The following is a 24,120-nucleotide window of genomic DNA, read 5'->3' as shown; positions in this document are numbered from 1 at the left end:
AACACACCTGCTTAGTCTACACAATAAAATGTGACAGTAGTTCAGGAGATTTGTGCAGTGTTGTGCAGTCCTCTTAGTTAACTGCCACTGATGCCACTTCTTATCCATTACAGATCATTGTTGACCTCAAAGACAGAAGTTGAAAATCAACCAAAGATCCAGTCTCCTGATAGTTTCAACTTTGCATTTAGTTGTTTAGTCCCTGTGTATTTAAAAAAATGTATACCTTGTGTTGAATTCTGTAATGTTTGCATAACAGGAATAGGCCTATACAAACCTATTTTACTATTTTTTCTCTTTTCTGTATAAAGTGTGGACCAATTTTGGGCTATATAATGACCAATAGTTCACATTTTAGACTTGAAAGATTGAAAAAAATAATAATAATTCCTTGTTCCTGTCCATACGTCTGTCTGTCTAAGCTGGGCAAAATACCATTTAGTAATGTGCTGCTATAGATTGTACAAGGAATATTTGAAGCCACCAGTTTTGACAACACAGCTAAAGTTAAAATGCCTTAAAGGCTTTATATGTGATTTTTTGATCCAGTAGATGTCGCCCTTGAGCACCAGCATGAAACCAAAACAACTCGCGCTGCATTGTTGTGTTAGCATGCTAATGCTAGCGATCTTTATTATGCTGGTATCTTCACACTGCATGTAAATTTACCTGAAATGAGCGTGATCTAGAAACACAGTTAAGCAGTGAGTACAGTATGTTATTCTTCTTTTCTCTAGTCCCTCAATTAAACAACTTTTATACACGAGGGGAGGAGTCAGCCGGCCGTCCCAACGATGTAAACAAAGTGAAGATAGGACTCTGAAAACTCTGAAAACATCACAGACAGTGGGACTCGGGTGTTACACCCATTGTAGACAGTCATGACTCACAGAGTTATTTTCAGAGGATATACTTGATTTATATTATATTTAAATGTGAAAAATCACATATAAAGCCTTTAAAGCTATGCCTATATATATTTTTTTTATCATGGCAACTCTCCACTAGCACTATTGAGTCCAATTGTAGCCTGTAGAAGTTTATGGCAAAATGCTTCTGCTCATGAACTGAGTAAATATTTCCCTTTTATATGAATGGTCTCAATTACTTCTTTAATACATTATGATGTTTATTTTTTGCAAAATATGTTCCCATTTAATTTTTTTTTTTTTAAAGGGTCAATTAGGGTTATTTAGGGCGTTACTTCAATGGCCACCTGCCCAAATAAGGTTAGGCCTATTTCTCGCTCACAAAACAACAACAACAACATGAGTTAAGACTTAAAACCTCTTTCTATGTTTACTGCTCTAATTCATACTCTCCAATCGCACTGTGCCGTTTCTTCTTTCAACAGCGGGAAATGTTTTTTGAGGAGGTGCACGTCATTTCATTCTTATATGTTTCGGAAGTCTCTTCAATGTAGAATAATTGTTTGGGTTATATCAAGCATGTTTGTTTGTTGGTGTCCCCCAATTGAACAAAAAAACCCAACCACTCTGCAGTCCCTTTAAATCATAGCTTCGCCCCTGCTGGTTGGACAGGGAGTCTTAAATACTTATGCCTATACCAAATCACCAAAGTTATTACTTCAATGTTCTGACCTCCTTGTTTCGCCTCTACGAAGAGGCTAAATAAAACATCTCCCGGTGTTGAACATCCACAGGGTCACTCTGAGTCGTGATCTCCCTACGTGAGATGCGTGTCATCGATGACGTTGCCGGACCGCCCACATCGTCCTCTGTCTCCCTCAGTGACACACACACACACACACACACACACACACACACACACACACACTCTCTCTCTCTCACAGACACTCACACTGACTTTCCGGGCAGCTGCATATCGGTGGTACCACGAGTGAAGAGGAGCCACCGGGGCTGCAGGAGGCAACAAACAGGGACAGCATCCACCGTCTTCACTGGAATGGACGCCGGAGGAGAGCACTGACTATCTCGGAACCATGCCAACTGTCCTCGTTGGCAAAGGGAAACTTTCCATTGTCTGTTTTCTACTCAAATGCGCGTATTCTCAGGTAAGAGGTTGCATGCTATCCTACTTTTAGAATAGAATAAACACTTGAGATCATCTGTGCATGTTGTAAGCTTTATAGACAAGTCACTGACAGTTTGAATCTTGCACAACATTAGGCCTATTGCATGTTTACATTCACAAATCACACCTTGAGTAACTGCAGATTACTCTTCTTTTGCGTGAATCCTGAACTAAAAAATAAGGGAATAATTCCAACAGAGACATGCATTTACTGTTTTTTTGTTTTTTTGGTTTGCAGAAAAAAAAAAATCAGATGTGAATGGCACTCTGCACAGATGAATTGGAATGAATGGAATCCAAAATAGGGGCATAACTTCAGTAATTGCTGATACTTTAAGAATGTAACAGGTGGTTAGTAGGGTATGGCTTGTATGAGGCTTGATGCAGGTGTTTTGATGGGTTGTGGTTTTGTTTTTGTCCCTGGGGATTTCATTCATCAGGGTATTGCAACAGAGCTGTAGCTAGTGCTGCTAGAGGCTATGGATGTGTGAAACACATTGCTCATGATAATATCCACTCTAATGGGCCGGTAGTGTAATTCAAAGAAAAGCTGGCCTGATTTGGGGTTATAAATCGCCACAGGGAGAGAAACAGAAAATACTGTCTGTCTGTGTTTATGTTTTTCATGTGGTGCCTGCCTATGGCCTCATAACTTACTTGCCTTGTGGCTTTGGTAATCAGACAGTTCTCACACACATTGTTTTCCATCCGCAGGCTCTGGGTCCATCCACTCAGACTCTGACCTTAGTGAGTCATGCAAGCAAAAAAGAGTCAGTTTCACACACATGCACGAGCATCCACGCTGAACACATTTTCAACTGTGCATACTGGTGCTGCACAGATGGCACATTAGACAGAGTGGGGAGCTGGAAGTAAAGCACCACCAACATGAAAATGAAATAGTGTGTACAGGAAATGACATTTTTGCAAGTATGTACAAGTATTCAGCATGAAGTCCAAATGTAAATGAATAGGGATTCAAATTGATAGGAAAGTTAAACAAAAAAGAAAAACAAGAAAATGGGGAACAGCACTTTTTATTACAGCCTTGGCAGGATTGTCTGTTTTCACACAAAACTTGAAACACACTCCCATCAACACCTACAGCCACAACACAGAATGAGAAGTGAAAGTACTGTAAACAGTGGGTTCTTTATCATAATGCTTGAGCAACACTGTTCTTTGCTCTCATATCAGAGAGGTTTATTTGAATTGTGAACTGAAATGTGAAAAGGGGTAAAGGGGGGGGGGGGGGGGGGGAGGGGGAGACAGAGAGAGAGAGATGTTGCCTAATATGAATAGAAACAGAAAGTTGCCTGCAACAAAGTCCACATCCGTCTGATCATCTGCAGCTGTGAATTCAAATATGTGAGTCATCATGAAGCTTCAACCGTCACACAATCACCGTGTGTGAGACTGTGAGGCTTTAAAGTACATTGTTATGCTGTTTTTTGAACGACAGAAAAGGCGGGAAAGCAGAATGCAGAAGGTGAGTCTTTAAGTGTGTTTGCATTGCTTATGTGTGTATTTACTTTTATTTTTGGAAATGAAAGATCGAAGGTCATATCATGACTAAGGACTGCTGAAAATAAGGAATGAGTCAATCTTTGAGACTGGGTAAGACTGTTAAGCATCTACTGCATCTGATTTTCAGATGACACATACTGCACTTTGTGGCATTCAGATGCTCAAATATTGTTTTTGTACTTTATCTCTTTCTCCATGTGCACGTCTAGCTGGTGACTGGATTTTTAATGTGTTTCTGAAGTATTACAGACTCCCTCCTGATTATGTTTCAGACTTTACTTCCTGTGACTTTCTCCTCATTTACCTTCTCCTCTCATGTGTGTTGGCACAGGTAACAAGAAGGCAACACAACAGCTGTGCCAAAGAAATTCTAGAGGTAAGAATTGACTTTTGTTTTTCTTTCGATTGTGGTTTTTAATAACAATGGCGACATTTTCCAAACTATGTTATTTAGATTGTTGGGTTTCATGCTAACATCCCAAATGTTCCTAAAATGTCCAAATTCAACCCACATTTATTTAGATCTGTTTCATTTGGTTGGCTTTCCCACAGGCAAACACAGGTAACACAAAACAGAATGAAACATCAGAGGGCGGAGGGAAGTTGGCAAACTGTTTGCATTAGCTACTGAACTTTTTAATCAGAATCAGAATCAGAATCTGGGTTTATTGCCAAGTACATTTACACATAGAAGGAATGTGACTTGGTGTATTGGTGCTAAACAGTTAACAAGGAAATAAAGCAGAACTAACAACAACTTAAATGATACAGAATAAGAAGCTATTACAATATATAAAATAGAATTTAAAAATGTAAAAAAATAAAATAAAAAACACAAAATGTACAGAAGGTGCAATGTAGGAGCTGTGCAGTGGACTATGAGAAAAAATCTTAATGTGTGTAACTACTCACAGAGTGCATAATGATGTGACATAAGTGAACAAACGTGGTTAAATCAATTATTGAAAACAACAACTACATGATCTCTAGCTATTTCATGACATCCTCAAATAGTTATTATGTAATTGTTTAGACTGACAACAAACTGGGAGCAGAAATTATATCATAGATGAAAAGCGATAGTTATGATTGCAGTATATAACTTTTGCAACAAAAAAAAATGTATTCCTCATTAAAAGTTATTTTACGACTTTATAAACAATACAAAATTTGGTCACATCTGTTTTCATTATTATTAATATTCAATACTTTATTGCAGGCTGTTTAAGTTCATTACAAGTTGTCTTATTTCATCACATATTTTGTTCATCCTGGCACATTTTTATATATAATTTTTTAAACATACAAGAATACATACAACATGAAATTAAATAAAAATAGATAAAAATCCAAAGAAAAGGTACGAAAAGAGAAAAGATAATTAAATTAAGATTTAGAAAATAAAAAATAATACTAATAATAAGAAAAAAATAATAATAATGTTTTCATTATTAAGCTTTTTGAAAAGGGTTATACTGGATACGATATCTGTGGCAGATTGCTGCATAAGGTTAACATCAACACTTGAGACATAGGGCTTCTTTAATTTATTCTAATTTATTATTTTTCTTAATACTTTTATGTTACTCTATGAAACGGAAAAAAAAAAGATACTGATTCCCTGGAATCATAGATGACATCAGAGCAGATATTTCATTTTTTCATCAGAGGATCATCCGTTTAAAATTAATTAAAAAACTGAAAAGTAGACATTTTGGTCACTGATTTTTAAAGCGTATCTTGTTTAGGACCTTAGAGTTTATATAAAAGGTTTTAGATGATTACTGCTTCCTGTGTCCTTCCTACAGGGAAGGACACTGTTCCAGGTAGGAAGAGCGGACATAAACAGAAACACAGAGACACATGTGTTGGGCAAAGGGTCGGAGGAGATAGCAACACACGATGCTCCACCTGGGAGACCTTGTTGTTGTTGGAGTAGGAAAGCGGTGAGGGCTGGTGCTGTGTCCTTGGTGACCGGGGGAGGAGAGATGATGAAGTGAGAGGATGAGCAGGGAGAGGAAACACTTAAACCCTCCAGGGCTTACTGTGGAGGGTGGGAAGAGAAGCAGGTAGAAAAGGAAGAGAAAAGCTTTAGAGCCAGCCGCCAGGTTCATAAAAATGTGTCCACTCATGAATGTCTGTAAAAAACTAGGAGCATTATTTCTAGCTGACAGCCTTTCAAAAGGTTGTTTTTGGGAAATACTCTTATTTACTTTCTTGCAGGGAGTTTAACGAGGGGACTTATGCCACTGTGCTGTTTGTATGGCACAAGTACAGCTTCAGCTTCCCAGCTCGTTAGCTTAGCTTAGCATTTAAACTTGTAATGTGGCAGAGCTAGCATGGCCTTTTTTTAAGTTAACTAAATTCCTGCTATTGTGTTTAAATCGAAAATGAACATATTTAAACTTCTCAACTCTGTACCTTAACTGAATTGTAAAACATTAAATGCTTGGTGGTTAGCCTCCTGCAGCGTCTGCTTAGCTAAGCTACACTAACAGGCTAGACTTTCTGGGACTTCAAATTAGAGAATATAAAAGGAAAATGAACCAAATAACATGTTATATTTTGTTTATAAAGTGTTCCAGTACTATATTTCATTTGGGGTTTTTATCAGGCTTTTTCTGCTAGCCAGGCAGAGTCACTGTTGCTCCGCTGGGCTACATTAACTGGCTAGCTGTAGCTTCAGATTCAGTTAAAAAGAAGATTAAAACTCACTTCAAAACATGAAATGTTATTTATTTTTAATGAGGATCACAAATTAGGTGAAAATGTATTGATTTTTTTTTCTCCCAGAGTTTTTAAGCTCAGTTATGCTAACAGGCTACTTGATCTAGCATTAACATTTAGTGCATGGATATGTTGGTGTCGTCAATCAACAGCTCATACCACCCCGTCTTGGATTGCTCACGGTTTCAGCATTAAAGTATCGCTGAGTCGTCCCACACCCGGTGATCGTCCCACACGTGTGCATTATAAACTTAGCCCCTTTGTTTCTACAGTACAACGTAGAAACGTTACCAGATCATGATCATGGTAAATGAATGGTACAAAATCAGGCCACTTTGTCAGCATCCATGAGGCCCGGTTTGTCTGAGTGTGACTGCAGGCAAATCTAATCAGCAGAGATTATAATCAGAGCAGGAGTTGAGACGATGTACTATATGTGCAGAGATCGCTCTCTGTAACTGGTTTCGTCTTGAGGAATGTGTGGAGAGAACAAATGAGGAATGGGGTACTTTTTCAGGAAAGTCTGAGTGTATAATCATGTATTACAATCTTATATCGCTCCTGATGGTGGGAAGCATTGTCACAGCTGTGAGCCTCAACAATGTGTATTTAAAATGACTCTTTAGTTTCCTGTAATTTGTTATGAATCATGAGAATTTAACATCTCTTTTGTTAATTCAGAAGCAACAGCATTCAAACCTCTTCCATAACAGTAATCACAATTTGATTTATGAAATCCCCGTTCTACTAGACAGCCTTAATGGGAGATGGCAATCTTTATTTTTTGAGAATACTTTGAATACTTGAATATTGTGGATTTTTACAAAGAATAGGTATGCAAAAAAGTTATCGCCACTAAAAAAGTAGAATAGAATAGAATAGATGTTTATTGCCATTTGCACAGGTACAGGACAGTACAGATATAATAAAAGAAAATGTCAAAGGGGAACACTGTACAATGAAATGAAAATATAAATATGTTTTCTTGTCTTGTTATTGCACCTGAGGTTATTGCACACATATTTTTCACATAATATAATTACACTGTTATCTGTTATGTTAAGTATCATCTTGCTGTCGTGCCAACTATTGATAAAATACCATCGACCTTTGCAGGTTTTTATGCTTCACTGTGTGTGTATACTTAGTTTAGCATAATCAGTGACCCATAGGATTCAACTTATGGGAGAACCTGTAGATTTTCAAGATGACTGTGCAGATTCAGTATTAGTGTTTCCTGCAGCTGAAAGGGTTGTTTTGCGATGGTCCAATTAGTTTGACCCATACAAGTTCCTGCAGAATTTTTTTTTTTTTTTTACAATTAAATTCTGCAAATTGATTAGCAATTTCCTCCACATAATGCAAACTTCAGTGGGCTATTGCTTTAATGTGATTTTAACTGTTGCACAGGGTGCTGATGATTACTTGTTGTGACCTGAACCACCTGACGTCTGTTACGTTCATTTCCCTGGGGCCGCCTTAAGCAACACATGTTTTGATTGGCTGCCTTGTTATTTGGTTCACTGATTGCACACCTGCACGATTCTTGCCATTGAAGAGCCAAGACATTCTGAGCTGTGTTCTAATGACACTTAAGCCTTTTTGTCTGTACAAAATCATGTATTTCAAAAAGTTATTTATGCCTTGAAGTATGTATTTGGCTAATAAACAAAACAAATTGAGCTGCTTCTGCATGCACCAGGTCAGTCACTGTACGATATTGTTCTTGTGAGCAACTGAGGGAACACAGATAAACAAATAAATAATAGAAAGACAAAAATCATCTGAATATGCAATAGTTGTTATACTGGGAAAAAATACACCTGGAAAACTTATAAAGAAAAAACAATATTCACAGATGTCTTCCAACCAGTCACGCTCCCCCTGGTGGTGAGTTACAGTGACCACCAAATGGAGCTATCTGCGTTATATGTGTGGACATGTGATAGATAATTGAGAGATAAGTTACCTCTAAATCAAAGAAATATAAAGAACACTACTCTAGAGATAGATTTAGGATGCCTGGACCGTCTGTATGTGAGCTTCATAAATCACAGTGACATCTCACAATTTACCTCTGACCCCTGCTTCTTTGTCACAGGACATGACTCAGTCCTGGCCGCCCCAGCAGGCCCAAAGAATCCTCTACAACCCTAAGGTATTTGTGTGTGTGTGTGTGTGTGTGTGTGTGTGTTTGTGTGTGTGTTTGTTTGTATTGCATGGGTGACTTGTAGAAAAATGGGCCTTTGGGCAACCCTCTCTCATATCTTAGAACGTCTCACAGTTGTGTCATTTATAGGCAGTTACCCATTTTTTGTAGTCTTTTTGTTTCTGTTTTTAGTCATTTGTGTGTGTTTAAAAAAATGCATTTATTTGTTTTTGTGTGTCATATTGGTTTTTTTTTGCATCTCTTTGTGGTCATTTATTTGGTGGTTCTCTGACTTTTCAACAATACATGCAAAAAAAAAAAAAAAAAAACTTATAGCAGAAGCTTGTGTTCTAATGGCCCCTCGAACCCCAAGCATTTGACCCGTAGGCCAGTTCAACTAATACATCCATGCAGTGTCGTGTGTGTGTTTAATTTGATCAATACATGGGGAATCCCACCAATGTCACATATTTAAGTGTTAACATGTCTTGAGGAGGAAATAAGTTATTTTTTGAATTATTTATTAAGTTCGGCCTGAAACTACAAGTTTAAAAAACCATGAGGTGTGGAGTTAGAATGTGGTAAAGTTCATAAGAAGTCTGCAGCATGCTCCTTAAGTTTGAATAAAGAAACTGTAGGCTACACTGGATTATTTCAGCATTACTGTAGCAACTTTCTGACAGAACTGTAGGTTGTTTAGTTGCATTGTGAGTAAAGCAGGTGGCAGTAATTGGCTGGGTATCTCTGGATCAGCTGCATTTGTTTGGATCTGTCTTTTGTTCTAAAATATATTGTTGTTCAAACTCTGCTGAGAATCCTCTTTGCTGCACAAAATCACTTTTTTTGTTCTCATTTTCCCTCCAAGGAAGCAAAACTACCAACGACACAACAAAGGCAAAGTATGTATTTACTGACTAATACATTTTATCAAGATGTGCAATAATTCCCAGTAGATTATTACTATATGGTTTGTTGGCTGCTTTTCATCCCAGTGACCTCCCTCTCTCTCTCCCTCTCTCCCTCTCTCTCTCTCTCTCTCTCTCTCTCTCTCTGTAAGGTAGGGGGGATGTTCAGCTGCAAATGACCCGTCACCCTCATGTTGCACCTCACAAATCGTAAGTGAGACACGAGGAAACATGATCCACCAAAAGGTCATCTGACCTGACCTGCTGCTGCGGCACAGACAATTCAATATATAGACACACATGGTTTAAGTGTTCATTTCAGAAGTTTTTAAAACAAAAATTAGATTTATACCATGAACATAAACAACAGGGATAAGAATTAAAGATAGAGAACGAAAAAGGAAGCAGACCATTAGGGTCAGTCAGCACAGTCTTCAGTCTACATAATGCAGGTCAGGTCGAATGTCAGATAACATTCTTGCAAGCTGTCTGTGTGGAGAACGACGTGCTGCTGTGTGTTGCTTCTTTATTTCCTCTTTTTAGTGTGAAACACATGTTCGGTGTTGTAGGCAAACCGTGTGTTCAGTGTTATCACACAGCCTTTGTTATGTAACATGGCAGTTTTATGATGGGTAACAGTTCTAAAACATTTGGAAACAATCTTTTTTTTTAAATAATTTTTGAGCACTCTGTGCAACTTAGTGAATACATAAAGAAGGAAAAAAATTCACGACAGGCAGTATTTATAATTTATGTTTGAAGGTTTAAATAAAGCACGCTCTTTACATCTGAATTGTAGACTAACTGTTAAAGTCTGCTGGTTTGATACTCTCACACTTTCAGAAGCCTTATTAAGGAAACCTGAATGAAAACTAACTTCTGAAAAGGACTATTTTTTTTTGTGTTTAATTTGAATTTATTATGTTCAAATTCAATTTGTTTTATTTGTTTTATTTTATTTTTTACTGTATTTTGGAGTCGTTGTCCTGACCTTGTCTGTGCCTCATTTGTTATGTATATATCACCAGTTTGTCACTTTATTACACCTAATAAAAATAAATAAAAAAATAATAATTCTAAGGGAAAAAAAAAAACAATCTATCCAAAGTTAAAGTTTCTTCCTCAATAAAATTAAAAAAGACAAGAGTTCCAGACACATCCAGTGTTGTTTACAGATATAATATCGGTGAACAGACTGGCACCTTTGAGTTGAGGAAACATAATCAGAACTGGGAGAGAAAAAATATACATTAGTGTGACTTTATGACAGCCAGTCAACAGTGTGTGCCGCTCTAAATGTTTGTCTTTGCTTACAGGATGCTTGCTGATGACCTGAAGCTGAGCAGTGATGATGAGGACACTCACAGGGTAGGTAACACGCTGCATCTCTCCCTACAACCTGAATCCAATTAAGATAAAAGCGAAGTTATAATTTCAGTATTGTCCAATGTTTCCTGCAAACCTGCAAGTATGAAACAAGTTGCTTATTGAAGTGCCTGTTTAGCCAAACGGTTAGAGCTTGTGCCCATTTGCAGAGATTCAGTCCCAGTTTCGGTTAGACCCTAAACGTTGTTATGTTGGTGAGTCAGGCAAGGGAGACGACCAAAAGTTACGGTTGTTTATTCACTGCTTGTATCTGCATGTGTGTCACACTCAGTCCTGCATACATCTATTCTTCTTTCTTTTACCTTGATTGTCTCACCTATCCTCTATGCACTGGGTCTCACTGCGCCCCCTAGTAGACTGAAGGTGTAACTACCGGTACATTCAAAGTATGCAGAATGAACCTTACAAGCATTGTATTTGTAAACACAACAAACGTTTGCTCTCCCACTCTTTACTGTCCTATCAATTTAAGCAAACTGTCCTATCTTACTGTCCCATTCTAGCTTACTGTCCTATCAATTCAAGCAAAATGCTCCCAAAATTATTCTAAATAATCAAAAAAAAGGCTCAAATGTTTGCCTGTAGTTCCTCTGCTCTGTGGATGGAAAGTATAGCAGCAACTTGAGTTACGAGAACATCAAATCGACTGAAGAGACAGCACACAATGTGTACGAGTCTGTATAGCAGTCTTGAGTTTCTGCTGGTCCTGGGTCAGAAAACAGTCCTAAAGCAACATTTTATTTTTTAAACAGACAAAGCATGTTTATTTCAAACTAAAACATGTGATGGTCGGATTATATATGTCTGTTGGGTATCGTGCACTTTTTGGGTTCTTTTCTGTTGAATTGTATTTAATTATTTTGAGTATTTTGCATTTGTTATGTTCTTGCTGTTGTTTATGTTCTTCTGTGTTTGGTTTAGTTTGTCAAAGCACTTTGTAAACCTGTGTTTTTAAAAGGTGCTATATAAATAAAGTTATTATTATTATTACTTATAATGTTGTAAAAGGGGGATACATGCTTTTGAAAACAGAAGTGCCTCTAATCGTATGAAAAATGGGCCAGATGTTTGACTAGACAAAGAAATAAAAACTGGTTTACTACCTTTCACACAAGTTTGACATGTGTTTACGCTATGCATGTTTCAGGAGGCAGAAAGATTGTAAGTGAGAGTCTAAGAAGGCTGTGTCACAGTGTAAAGAGAAAGAAACCAAAACAATGATCATGGGAGTCTTTTGGCAGCTCCTGCTGATGAGGCCTGTTTTTCTGGTAGTGTTTAATGTCGCAGCACACGCCCATGCACAGTTTGGCAACTGTTGGGCCTAAGAAACTGTTCGGCATTTGCTCATAATATTTAACATGTCAAGCAGCTGAGGTAAGACATCCAGTTTTACAAGTTGTTACTGCTGTGAATAATTTGTCTGTTTTGTGTCCCTGAAGGCAACTCATGAGTCAGCTTCCTGGGATGGACACAGGTACTCGATTACAAATATTTATATCGGCATGTCGTGCATATAAGCTTAACTGTCTGTAAACATGAGTGTGAATTGTCCTTCTGCCTGCGTGTGTGCGTGTGTGTGTGTGGGTGCTCCCATTGGCGTACGCTGACCCCTCTCTGATGTTTGTGTGTGTGTTGACTGACAGTCTGTCAGCACAGCGAGCGCACACACATGGCAGGCGGGTGAGACATTCCAGCTCGGACTCATCAGGCTCAGAGTCTAGCGCCGAGTCAGCCAGCAGCAGTCTTCACTCCTGGAGCCCCGGCCGAAGCCCAGAAGTTCAACCGGGTCCCGCGTCGCCGGAAAGCGATTGCAAGAAGAAGGTACTGATCAAACATGAGAAGAACCCAACTCCTCGTCCTCTCTCTCTCTCTCTCTCTCTCTCTCTCTCTCTCTCTCTCTCTTTCTCTCCTTCTTCTTTCTTGGTCCCAGTTTTTTTTCATTTTTTTCTTTGGGTGAATTCTCTTAAGGAGGCAGTGGCCTCGAGGCAGTTGACGGCAGGTGTGTGTGTGTGTGAGTGCGGGGTGTATGCGTGGGGGTGGGGGGGAGGGGGGGGGCAGAGGAATAAGGAATGCATGTGAGTTGAAGACGAGGATGACGGGGGGGTGGAGGGTGCAGAGGTTGCTTTGGGAATTAGTGCCTGGGTGTCATGTCAACAGGCCCAGTCTTAAAGAGGAAAGCCCTCAGGACATGGAAGTCATCAGGTCTCGAGTTCATGTGGACATCTACAACTAGAGCAACCTTTCTCTTTCAAAATAAAAGTGCATGTAGTTTGTTGACAATTTGTTAATTATCTCAGAATGGGCGATTTAGATCTGAAGTGACAAAGAGCTTTTGGAGATGTGGGACGTTGTTGTGGGGGTTGTTTGGAGAAGTGTGCTATGTAGGGAATGAAAGGGAAACCTGCTCCTCTTTTATGAATGGAAGGCCCTGTACAAAATAGTGAAGTGTATTTCTAAACATATACTACATTGGGCCCCTATAGTGAGAGAGAGAGAAGGTAGGAGAAGGGGGGGGGGGGGGGGTAGGGGTGTACACACCATGTGTTTTTCATTTACGTGGACTGTTTAAATGTCTCCCAAGGAAGAGTTGGGGGTTGGAGTTGTGGAAGCAGCAGACCCAGAGTTCCAGGTAGTGAGAGAAAGAGGGAGGGACAGAAAAAAAAAGAAGGAGGGAGAGAGGGCAGCCGAGACGGTACAAGAGATGCAGTGTCTTCACTGGAAACAGGGCGCGGGATGTGGGGAGGGAGGGAGGGGGTCACTGTTTGACTTGAGGAGTGACTAGAGGTTTAATTTAGCTCCTGGGCAGCTAAGGGAGAAGTGGACAACGCGAGAACTAGAAAGAAGTTTTGCTATTAAGCCGTGAGTATCGTCTGACTTTTGGAAAATTTGGTGTAAAACTGCTGTTCCTTTTTCTCTTGTTTTTTTCTCATTCCTGAGGTTACCATGCAAGTTGCTAAGAAAACATTATGAGTCATTTGGCATAATTGGATGGGGGGTTGAACTACTGTAAGCACAGATGTGGACTGTGAGACCATGTTGAAAGTAGGTTATTGAAAGGCGGTTATAATAATGTCAGTTGGAACTTTTATCTCGTGTCATAAGCCAGATTTGCCACTTGGAATGTGAATTATTTTTAATAGCAGCTGAGTCAGTGAGTTAATTGTGATGTGCAGTGCGAGCGGTGCAATTTTGATAATTGTTCTGCAAAGTTACAGAAACTAAAAATGTGTCCTGCCTTGTTAATGTGAACCTGCACTCTTAGTTATTTCCAAACTAGTACATAAACACATTGTTAGAATGAAGTTCCAATTTGAGGCACGTATACTTTGCTTGTGCATTTCCTTTACTGCTTCTTTAAACTTTGGGGACTTTATATATATATATATATATATATATATATATATATATATATATATATATATATATTAATGTGCATGAATTTTCTACTATCTACTTAAAATGAAAATTACTTTTCCCCAGTTTGAATCCAGTGAATTTATCTGCCAAAAATAATCCAATAATTCATTTCTGAGTATTTTCTTATCTATTTTCTCTTCACGTAAAATGTTTTAAATGTCTTTTATCCTGCACTCAGGTGCATGTACAGATTTTTCGACTAATTAAAAACCTTTGTCTAATTTTTATGCCATGTTTGTTGTGATACGCCCACTTTTCTACGATCCAATCAAATTCATCCCAATGCTATGTCCTGCCTTCTATCTTATGATTGGTTCGATCCCGTTTTAGTCATGACACATCAGTTAGATTGTGTAGATAAGTTTGAAGTTTGTTTGATGGGGTCTTTAAGATTTTTTAATGATCAAATAAATAATCGTTTTTATGACAATGAAAGTGTTCTCTACAAACATGTTCTTGTCATTTCTCTTAAGCCTCCAATCAAGTCTTTTATTCTTTAAAAGTTGTCACATAATAGAGGGCGATGGTATATGTCAATGTCTTCCACCTGTGAGCTAATATTGTTTGAAATGAATCTACTTTCTGAATAACATTTGTTTCTCTCTTTATCTGTGCCTTCTGAAGACTGATCACCCGCCTGCTGCCCAGTGGCAGTTGGATAAATGGCTCAAGTCCCGTAAAAAATCTGCCAGCAGTGAACAGGATCCCTCCCAGAGCATTCCAGGACGCCTTCCCTCCCCCTGCACCCAAAGAGCCCCATCTCCAGCCAGATCTTGGGAAAGCAATCGGGACTACAGCCCAAGCCAAAGCCCTATTCCCAGCCCCCAGTTCAATTACAGCAACAACAACAGCCCCCTACCGAGTCCTGGCTACAGCTTCTGCCCTAGCCCTAGTCCATTCCCAAGCACCTGTCCAAGTCCTAGCCCGAGCCCGAGGAACAGCCCGATCATTTCTCCGGTTCCAAGTGTTTGCCCCAGTCCATGTGGAAGCCAGAGAGCCAGCCGCAGTCCTAGCCCTATACAACGAGACCCCCCACGAAGCCCAAGTCCAAGTCTACCAGCTCCTTCCAAGGTCCGTCACTACCCTGAAGTTCAGAGTCAGATCCAAACACAATCAAGCCTAACAACCAATTCATACAACACAAAAAATAGGTCATGGGTTGCCCCATTGACTAGCACCAATAAAGCCAAACCCTCAAAAAGTACTTATCTTCAGAAAACTCAACAACACACTGCCAATTCCAGAACCACACAGCAACAAGACCAGCACAAAAGCAAATCAAAGGATTCTGCAGCGTCTGACTCTAACCACAAATCTAAACCCAAGCCTAACGTAAATCCAAGTTCAAGACAGACCTCAGAGCATCCAAAAGCCAAAAAAACATCTAATTTGGAGCAACTCCAGAGAAGTCGATCCAACCACAAGTCTAGACCTTCAATCCAATCTAACACACAACAAAGTCCCACAAGAGCAAAGCACTTAGTTCCCACTAGTCGTGTAATCAGCTCTGGTCATAGCACTCACTCCCAATCTACCTCTAAAGCTGCTACTAATGCCATCCCTAGGTTCAACTCTATATCAAACCCCAGCCTAAATCCTAGGTCAAAGTCTTTGGAGGCTACTGTCCAAACTTTTGTGCATGACAACCACACAAAATATCCACAGAAGAAACCCCAGTCCAAAGAGAAGGAGGTAGAACACAGAGGAAATCATCCAACACAAACAGAGGGGAGAAAACAAGAGAAAAAAGAGGACAGACAACGAGAAAAACAACAAGGGAAACAGGAGAGAAAGGAAGACAAGAGGCTGGCGGAGGAGCAGCTACTGAGACGACCCTGGATCCAGAGTTCTGCTGAAGAAGAGGAGGAGGAAGAGGAGGAGGAGGTAGTGATACGGAGGCAGAAGAAGACAGAGGAGACAGCGAGAGGGGAAAACAGGAGGAGGAGGGAGCAGCAAAATAGATGGCAGACGCCCCTCGTCAAACAGAGACTACCTTTAAGCACAGAACAACACGACCTCCGGGACAACTCACACAACCAGGGGAGGACCAAAAAGGGAGGGAGAAGTGAAGAGCAGAGAAAAGTACAAGAAGAGCCGTCAACACCTCCAACATGTTCCCCAACTCCTCATAGATCATCCTCCTCGTCCTCTAACTCCTCCTCTTCAAGTTCAGATTCAGAATCTGAATCTCAGGTTCCTATCACCAAAGTACCAGCTGACTCTACCTCTCATAAGAGACCGTCCAAGTCGGGGCACCAAGGCCCAGGCAGACCGGACAACAACAGGCCAAAGGAGGTGCATCCAAGGGGACCCATATCAGGGAACCAAAGTGAGGGGAATCAAAAACTCTACACCCTTGTCCCGTTTGGACGAGGTGACAAGGCCACCTCCCAGCGAGGACTTAGAAATCTGGTGGTGCAGATAGACCTCTCTCTTCTCAAAAGGGTACCTGACAGCACAACTAGCTCGCCTGTTAGAAAATCATCATCTTCCTCTACTGCTTCATCATCCAAGGACAAGCAGAAAGAGGCTATGAAACACCTTTATGTCCCTGAGACTGGGACAAAAGACAGCAAAAGGAAACGTAAGGTAGACAACATGTTTAAATCCGCTTAACACATTTTAAGCTCAAATACAAGGCAGACAGAATATGTGGATGTCGTACAAAGCATGGGTTTTTGTTTTTGTGTATGACCAGTTGGAGAATGGTGTTCCATGCAGAGATAGCAAGAGAAGTATTCCTTATGCAAATGACCACACGGAGTCTTCATCTCACACAGCTGAGAAAGAGTTTGTGACTGAGACCACACACAATGGGTAAGAAATAACGGAAAAAATACTTCATTAACTGTTCCTATTATGTGTGTCTGTGCTTTTTCCAGTGTGTATAGTTCATTGGTTTGTGTGCCTCCAGGTATTTGGAGGAGTACTTGGACAGCAAGAGGCCTCTGTCTCCGCTGTCTCCACTCTCCGACAGCCCAGAGTCTGCCAAGCCTACCTCTAAAACAAAGACATCAGAACAGCATCACACCTCCAAGAACCGAGACAAGAATCGAGATTCTGCTGTCAAGGTAATGCAAGTACTATAATAGATCGTTCTGACTCAATTTGCTTGCAGCCTTATTAGTTTATTTCACCTCTTGTTGACCTGTACACTCAGCCCAAACTGGAGACAGAATTTGTAAAAGTGTCAAGGCAGCCCCAACCACCATCTGAGTCCTGGGTCACTGCAGGACGCAGAGGGGCCTTACCAAACCATGAAACGTGAGCAATCCATGTAGTGCATAGCATGGCCAACAATGTTCGACATAGACTAGCCTGAGTGTTGTGACTTACTTGTTTTTTATCCATCTTCTCAGCCCACACCATGCTGAGTACTACTTACATGAAGCTAAAAGGATGAAGCACCGTGCAGACGCGATGGTGAGTCCTTCATCTTTGATTGAAGATTTGGTAATGTGACAACGGGCTGATCCATGGGATTGACCCTCAAGGGCTATCCGTACAACTCAGTTCTATGCTATTCTGTTCACGACAAAAACACATGCGCCACACGTGTTACGCCACTGTCATCAGTGCACCAGTTGGCCTGTGCGTTTTCTAGGCGGTGCCAAGATAGCATGGAGGATGCTAACAACAAAGGCTAAGCAAGTTTGGATGTTACACCAACAACTTCTACGGCTAAGCAACATCTGCACAGCTAATGTTTCGAAGGATGTTGGTTTAACAGCAAGTTAAACAAAGAACTCAGATGAAATCAAATGAAGTGGTTAACTTTGTAGGCAGCATTGCAAAGACACGAGACCCTTTCTGGGGATGGTTTAAAAGCGACAGAACACTTGAGTACAGTGGTACAGTTAGCCATCACTGGATTGTTTCTAAAAAATGTTTTGCATGTCTTCTTCGAGACCGTTTGAAAACACTTATCAGTTGATAGATGTTGAAGCTAAATGCTTCACTGCAGATCCCTGGAGCTATGACGTTACCACACAGTGCAGTGCTACAGGTTAGAGGCTAAAAACTTCCATGCATCACACACCAGCGACTCGATTTCAACTGCCAGCAAGGAAATGATAGATAGATAGATATACTTTATTGTCTGCCCCAACAGAGACAGAAATTCTCCTTTGACAAGGCTCGAACAATAAACACAACTTACATTAAAAACAGAAAGTGCAGTACATTAAAAGAGGACTTAAAAACAACTTTATCAGTTTGTATTCATGGATACATTGTGCCTTGAAGTCTCTTATTGGAGACTTTTTATTATGAAGGTGCTGGGCTCTTCAACTTCAAGTCATTACGAATGATGACACGAATTGTTGACCATACTTCCCGGGGAAAAAAGGGCGAATAAAATCCCATTCCTGACCACAGAATCTAGAGATTCAAACCTGGTGAACCCAACCACTTCAACGCTTCTAGTTTTTGCCTGAATTTGCAAAAATAGATAAAAAACAATTTCTTGAATGGGATGAGCCCTAGTAGTTGTCTAAGCAATAGGTGAGTCGTTCAAGCGATGTGGTTCTATAGCATTTAAACAATTCAGAACATCATTTCTGTAGCTGTCATCTAATTGTGGGTCACAGAGGACTAACCCTAAAGTCCTCCTGATCTAGTTGTTCACTCCTGCACATCACAGCAGGAGTTTATCCCAGTTGGTCAAACGGGGGCCTCCTGTTGCATCACATGACTTAAAAAAGAACAGCGCTGAAGTGATGGGCGAAGTAACAGAGTCCACTATACAACGCTATAATGCCTTGGTACGCCTTAATACCAATGCTATGTGTAGTTTGACAGAATCAAAGTATTAACAAAAGAGAAAAACAGAAAATGTAATGCAGCAGTTAAATTACTTGCACAGAGATCACAACGGTCAAGTGCATACAGTCTGTTGTCCTGCACCAATCACAGGGACTAAACATCAACCACCCACCCAATCGAAAAAAGATACCAAATTGTAAACCTCATATTTCTAGTGCCACCCACAATCTGATCTAACCAAGACCAAGTTTTTTTTGCATTTGTTTACTTGTATGCTAAGCCAGACTTAACAATTACTGGATAAATCTCTAAAGGAATGCAAAACATTGAGCTTGATTTTAGTTGATTCTTGCCTGTTTTTAGTCACTTAAAAGAGACTCAAATATAAATGCATTTATTTTGTCTACTCCTATTTTACCAATGTTGGATTATTTTCTCCTCAGGTGGACAAGCTGGGGAAGGCTGTGAATTACATTGAGGCTGCTCTTTCCTTTATGGAATGTGGAAAGGCGATGGAGGAAGGGCCACTTGAGGCAAAGTCTCCTTATACCATGTACTCTGAGACTGTTGAGCTTATTAGGTGAATAACTACATCATGCAAACAAAATACAAAAAGGAATTTCTCACAGACACAGGTACGCATGTATTTGAACTGCAGTTCAATTGTTAACAGACATGTGTCTTAAGGTACGCAATGAGGCTGAAGAGTCACTCTGGCCCTGGGGCAAGACAGGAAGACAAACAGCTGGCGGTTCTGTGGTACGTATCTCATCTCCGCTGTTTATGCCACATCTGTCATCGGGCTGAAGAACCTGAATTTTGAGCATGATTTTGTGGTCTGTCTTGAGTCCCTCTGACATCCGTTGGTGTGTACACAGTTTCCGATGCCTTGCCCTCCTTTACTGGCAAATGTTTCGTTTAAAGAAGGACCATGCACTGAAATACTCCAAAGTCCTGCTGGACTACTTTAAGGTACATCTAAAACATATCTGATGTGTTATATGAAGGTTTTTTTTTCATATTCAGGTTTGAATGACTTTAAGCCTTTTCTTTATGGTGTCATTACAGAGTTCCCCCAAACTGCCTTCATCACCACCAAATTGGATTGACTCTGGGAAGTAGGTGGATTATAGCTTTATATTACAGGGTATTTGATGTCATTTGTTCGCATTCATTCCAGCAATTTAGCCTCTGTTTTTCACCATTACTCTTTGTTGTGTTTTTATCTCCCAGGGGCACAGGAGGGCCCCCACTCTCCCCCAATGCAAAACAACTCGGACGGGGTTCACACGGGGGAGGCAACTTCCCCTCTCATATAAGCATTCCCCAGCGTATCCACCAGATGGCAGCAAATCATCTGAACATTACCAACTGTGTCTTGTACAGCTATGAGTACTGGGAAGTGGCAGACAACCTTGCAAAGGAGAATAAGGGTATGCACATGCGACATAGAAGAAATTATTTTTGTTTTACTTGAGAACGACCTTCACGTTATGTGTTTGGACAATCATGAAAACTACGGTTTTATGGTTACTGTCTTCTTTTTCTTTTGCAGAATTCTTCAACTACTTGAACACATTGTCTGGGCCATTGACTCTTCACAGTAGCATTGCTCATGCAGTCCAATACACAAGACAGGCTCTTCAGTGGATCCGCATCAGTGCCAAACTGAACTAACAAGGACAGGATTTAATCTAACTTGCCCACTGGATCTACAGGCCTTATTTGGAAAAGATAAAACTCTGGATCTCTGTGCAGCTGACAGGCTGGTCCTGATACCTACTGGGCTGCCTATGTGAAATGGACTTGGATGAAAAGGAGCTCAAGTCATCTTAGGTTGGGTGCTCACCATCCACATGCACCTTCTTCCTTATCATAGGGTTAATCTGTTGCGTGTGCTTTGGATTCAATTTAATTTGCCAAACGTCCAATAGTGACAAAAAACAAGACTTATGTACCTTTGCGCAATTTCATGTGTGAAGGACTTTTATACTTTAGGATTATTTTTTACCAGCAGACTGTTTCTCTTGGTCCACCGCTGGAGAGGACACATCCATCATACCAAAATCTCCTTATAGGACATTTTTCTGCATTATTTTCAGAATATGATGACTCTTTTATTTTCTAAATATTTCATAATTTCCATTTATGTGTTTTTTTACTGTGCAATATTTGTTGGATTATTGTTTTTTTTTTTTAAAGAAAAAAATAATAACGTTGGTGAGTGTAGTCGCCAACATTCAAGGCCTCTGTTTTTGCTAAATCTATTTTTGTCCCTGTTTGAGTGTGGGATTCTTAAATTGAGTAAATAATGAAGTTGAAGATGTTCCTCATGATGTTTGACTCTTGTGTTGGTTTCAGAAATATGCATTTTTAAATGGTCTACAAACTTGAAAGAGGCCATAATATTTTACATGTAGCCTATAGATTATAATAAGCAAATCATTAGTCAAAAATCTAACTTCATGACATTATTTTTACAAGATGTGAATAGTGATTTGGAAGCCTTGAAAGTGTGTTATCAAAGATGTTCCTTCATTGTGTGACTTTTGCTATATTTTGTGTAGCATTATTTCTGGACAACGCTCAAAAGGAGAGTCATGGGATTTGAAAACGTATTAATGTAGCATCATATTTGGCTTTATCGGATGTAGCCTACCATTATTTCTTTCTTTCTGGAGCCAGACGTTGCCATATTTGAACGAGTGGGTGAAACCTCAAGAGAGGAGCAGGGGTTAGCAAACGAAAAGTTAGCAGCTAATGCAACTGCTAGCTTCTAAATATCTCCAAAATTCACATTTACTGACAAATTAACATAGATGCTTTGTTTTGGCTGGCAAAAACAGGCATTAAAATTGATCTACTTACCGAAAATAAAAGTAGGCTTTTCGCAGTAAGCTAAGTAACAGTGCGTGCTGGGCTGACTAATGTAATGTCACCAACCAACGAAAGAGCAAAATAAAACATTGACCAACTAGTTTGGTCCAAATTATCTTAAATTCCTAAACATAACCAGGTGTTGTCTAAACCTAATTTACGACGGAGGATTAGGGCCATCTTAAAACATTTTTTTTTTAAATTTCAAGATTAAAGTCGTAAATTTACGAGATTTAAAACTCGTAAATTTACGACTTTATTCTTGTAAATTTACGACTTTAATCTCGTAAATTTACAAGAATAATTTCGAAATTTACAAGAATAATTTCGAAATTTAAAAAAAAACATGGCCCTAATCCTCCATTGTGCTAATTCAACTCTAAAAAGTTAAAACAAATTAAAAAAAAAAAATAAACAAAAACGTTTCAATTTGAGATAAATAAAAGCACCTTGTTATCAAAAGGTAACACTGCCTTAAAATGTGCCCTCTTCTTCCATTTTACCATGTACGGGACCAGCATGCAGCTATGCTTAATTCTAATCTAGGTCATAAATATTGTGCACTGGGTTCACACGGGGGCAACAACTTTCAAACTCTCATATCCACCAGATGGCAGCAAATCATCATCAACTTCACCAGCAATGTCTAGTATTGAAAACGGAGTGATTCCATGTCCTCTGGTTCCTGTGGCAAATCTTTACATCACAACCCACAGCTTTCTCAATCAGGCTGGACACAACAATGCATCAGTCACTATGAGAGAGGCTCACTAAATAGCCCCACTGTAATCCCTCACATTTCTCATTGCACTTTATTAATCATGATTTTTGCTCAAAAGGTTTTTTTTTTTTTTTTTTTTTAAACATTCACATTGATGCATTTGCTTTGGAAAAGATAGGCCTATACCCACCCGGCTCTCATCTGTCTGTCATTCTCCACAGAGATAGTGTGAGTCAGCCTCATTATTCAGTCCAGTTGTGCAGAAATCTCTCTCCCTCTCTTCATACATCACTATGACGCTCCATCGCTGACTCTACCTTCTGCTGCATCCACACAGAAGTCGCTGTATGAAACTTCAGCATCTGATGTCTGGTACCATAGCAACAGCGAACAACCAATAAGGGGGATCCTTGGGACACGACGGGCCTTGGGTCAATAGCTTTACGTTTTTTTTGTTTTTTTTTGGTCCCGTGAAATTGAGTCTGTGGCAAACTAATCCAGCGCCAGACATTTTTACTTTCTTTGGACTATGACCTAATTTATTTAACCGTCTTAAAATTGAACTTTGAGCGTACCTTGCTTAATGATGTTTAAGGAGTTAGTGTGTGCAAAATAAAGCAGTCACCTGCACACACAGCCGTGAGAAGTAGATGGAGATAGTCTTTACTTTCAAACATTATACTGCACCTTTTCTGCAATCGCTTTTTTCTGTTCTAAAAAAATCCATAGCGTCGAAATTAGCATAGGCCATATATTTATTTATTTAGGATAGGATAGGATAATACTTTATTGATCCCCAGAGGGGAAATTCGGGCGTTGCAGCAGCACAGACAAGAAAGATCAAAATACACATTAAAGAGAATAGATTAGATAAGATAAATAAAAACAGGGGGTATATACAAGTACAAAATGAATGATGAAGTTAACTATGCAGGGAATTGAGACAGTATTTGCAGAGAATGGCAAGATAAAGTGAGAAGTGATGATTAAAGTGACTTGGTGTGGTAAATAGCAGCAAGTAATGTAAACAGCAGAGAAGAGAGGCAGTGTTGTACCACAGTAATGCAGAGTGCAGTTATATAATATAATGTAGTGTAATATAATATAATGTAGTGTAATATGAACAATATAGTGTAATATAATGAAATGTTATATAATATAGACTAATATAATAAAATATATATAAGAATTTACAGTATGTATGTATATATGCTGATGCTAAATAATAATAATACAGTATAATAATACACTAATACAATGTTAGTAATGATAATAATGAAGCAGGTCATGTGGGTAGTGTTTTATGAGGGTGAAGTTTTGTGTCATTAACGGGCTGTTATTGTTGTCATAGGCTGCTGTTGTACAGTATTCAGTATTTATTTATTCATTTATTTATTTATTATTTTGACTGTATGGAGTCTCATGATTTCCTGCCTACGTGCCTCTGCGTCACGGCCGTTAGAGCCCGTGTACGGGCCGTCTGAGGACACCGGATCCTGGAGACAGACAGACAGACAGACAGACAGACAGGCAGACAGACAGACAGACAGACAGACAGTACACACACAACGACAGGGAAAAAAACCCCAGTC

General features: G+C 39.6%; 1 protein-coding gene across 2 annotated transcripts; it reads left to right on the top strand.

Annotated features, from left to right (window-relative positions):
• Positions 1-1,801: 1,801 nt before the first annotated feature.
• Positions 1,802-21,266, top strand: aff3 (AF4/FMR2 family, member 3). 2 transcript variants are annotated; one of them, XM_020648356.3, is made up of 19 exons: positions 1,802-2,035; positions 3,914-3,958; positions 8,411-8,467; positions 9,324-9,357; positions 9,516-9,573; positions 10,680-10,731; positions 12,189-12,223; positions 12,393-12,570; positions 14,791-16,755; positions 16,865-16,983; positions 17,081-17,237; positions 17,327-17,430; positions 17,526-17,589; positions 19,374-19,510; positions 19,618-19,689; positions 19,809-19,902; positions 19,999-20,048; positions 20,164-20,363; positions 20,486-21,266. In XM_020648356.3, the coding sequence occupies exons 1-19, from the start codon at positions 1,964-1,966 to the stop codon at positions 20,605-20,607; spliced, it is 3,615 nt and encodes a 1,204-aa protein (XP_020504012.2). In that variant the 5' UTR covers positions 1,802-1,963; the 3' UTR covers positions 20,608-21,266. The 2 variants fall into 2 exon arrangements, with proteins under 2 accessions (XP_020504012.2, XP_020504013.3); XM_020648357.3 differs by lacking the exon at positions 1,802-2,035 and adding an exon at positions 3,363-3,544.
• The last annotated feature ends 2,854 nt before the right edge of the window (positions 21,267-24,120 follow it).

Source organism: Labrus bergylta, chromosome 13 (genome assembly GCF_963930695.1).
Source record: "Labrus bergylta chromosome 13, fLabBer1.1, whole genome shotgun sequence".
Taxonomy (NCBI): Eukaryota; Metazoa; Chordata; class Actinopteri; order Labriformes; family Labridae; genus Labrus; species Labrus bergylta.
This window is presented reverse-complemented; position numbering and strand designations above follow the sequence as displayed.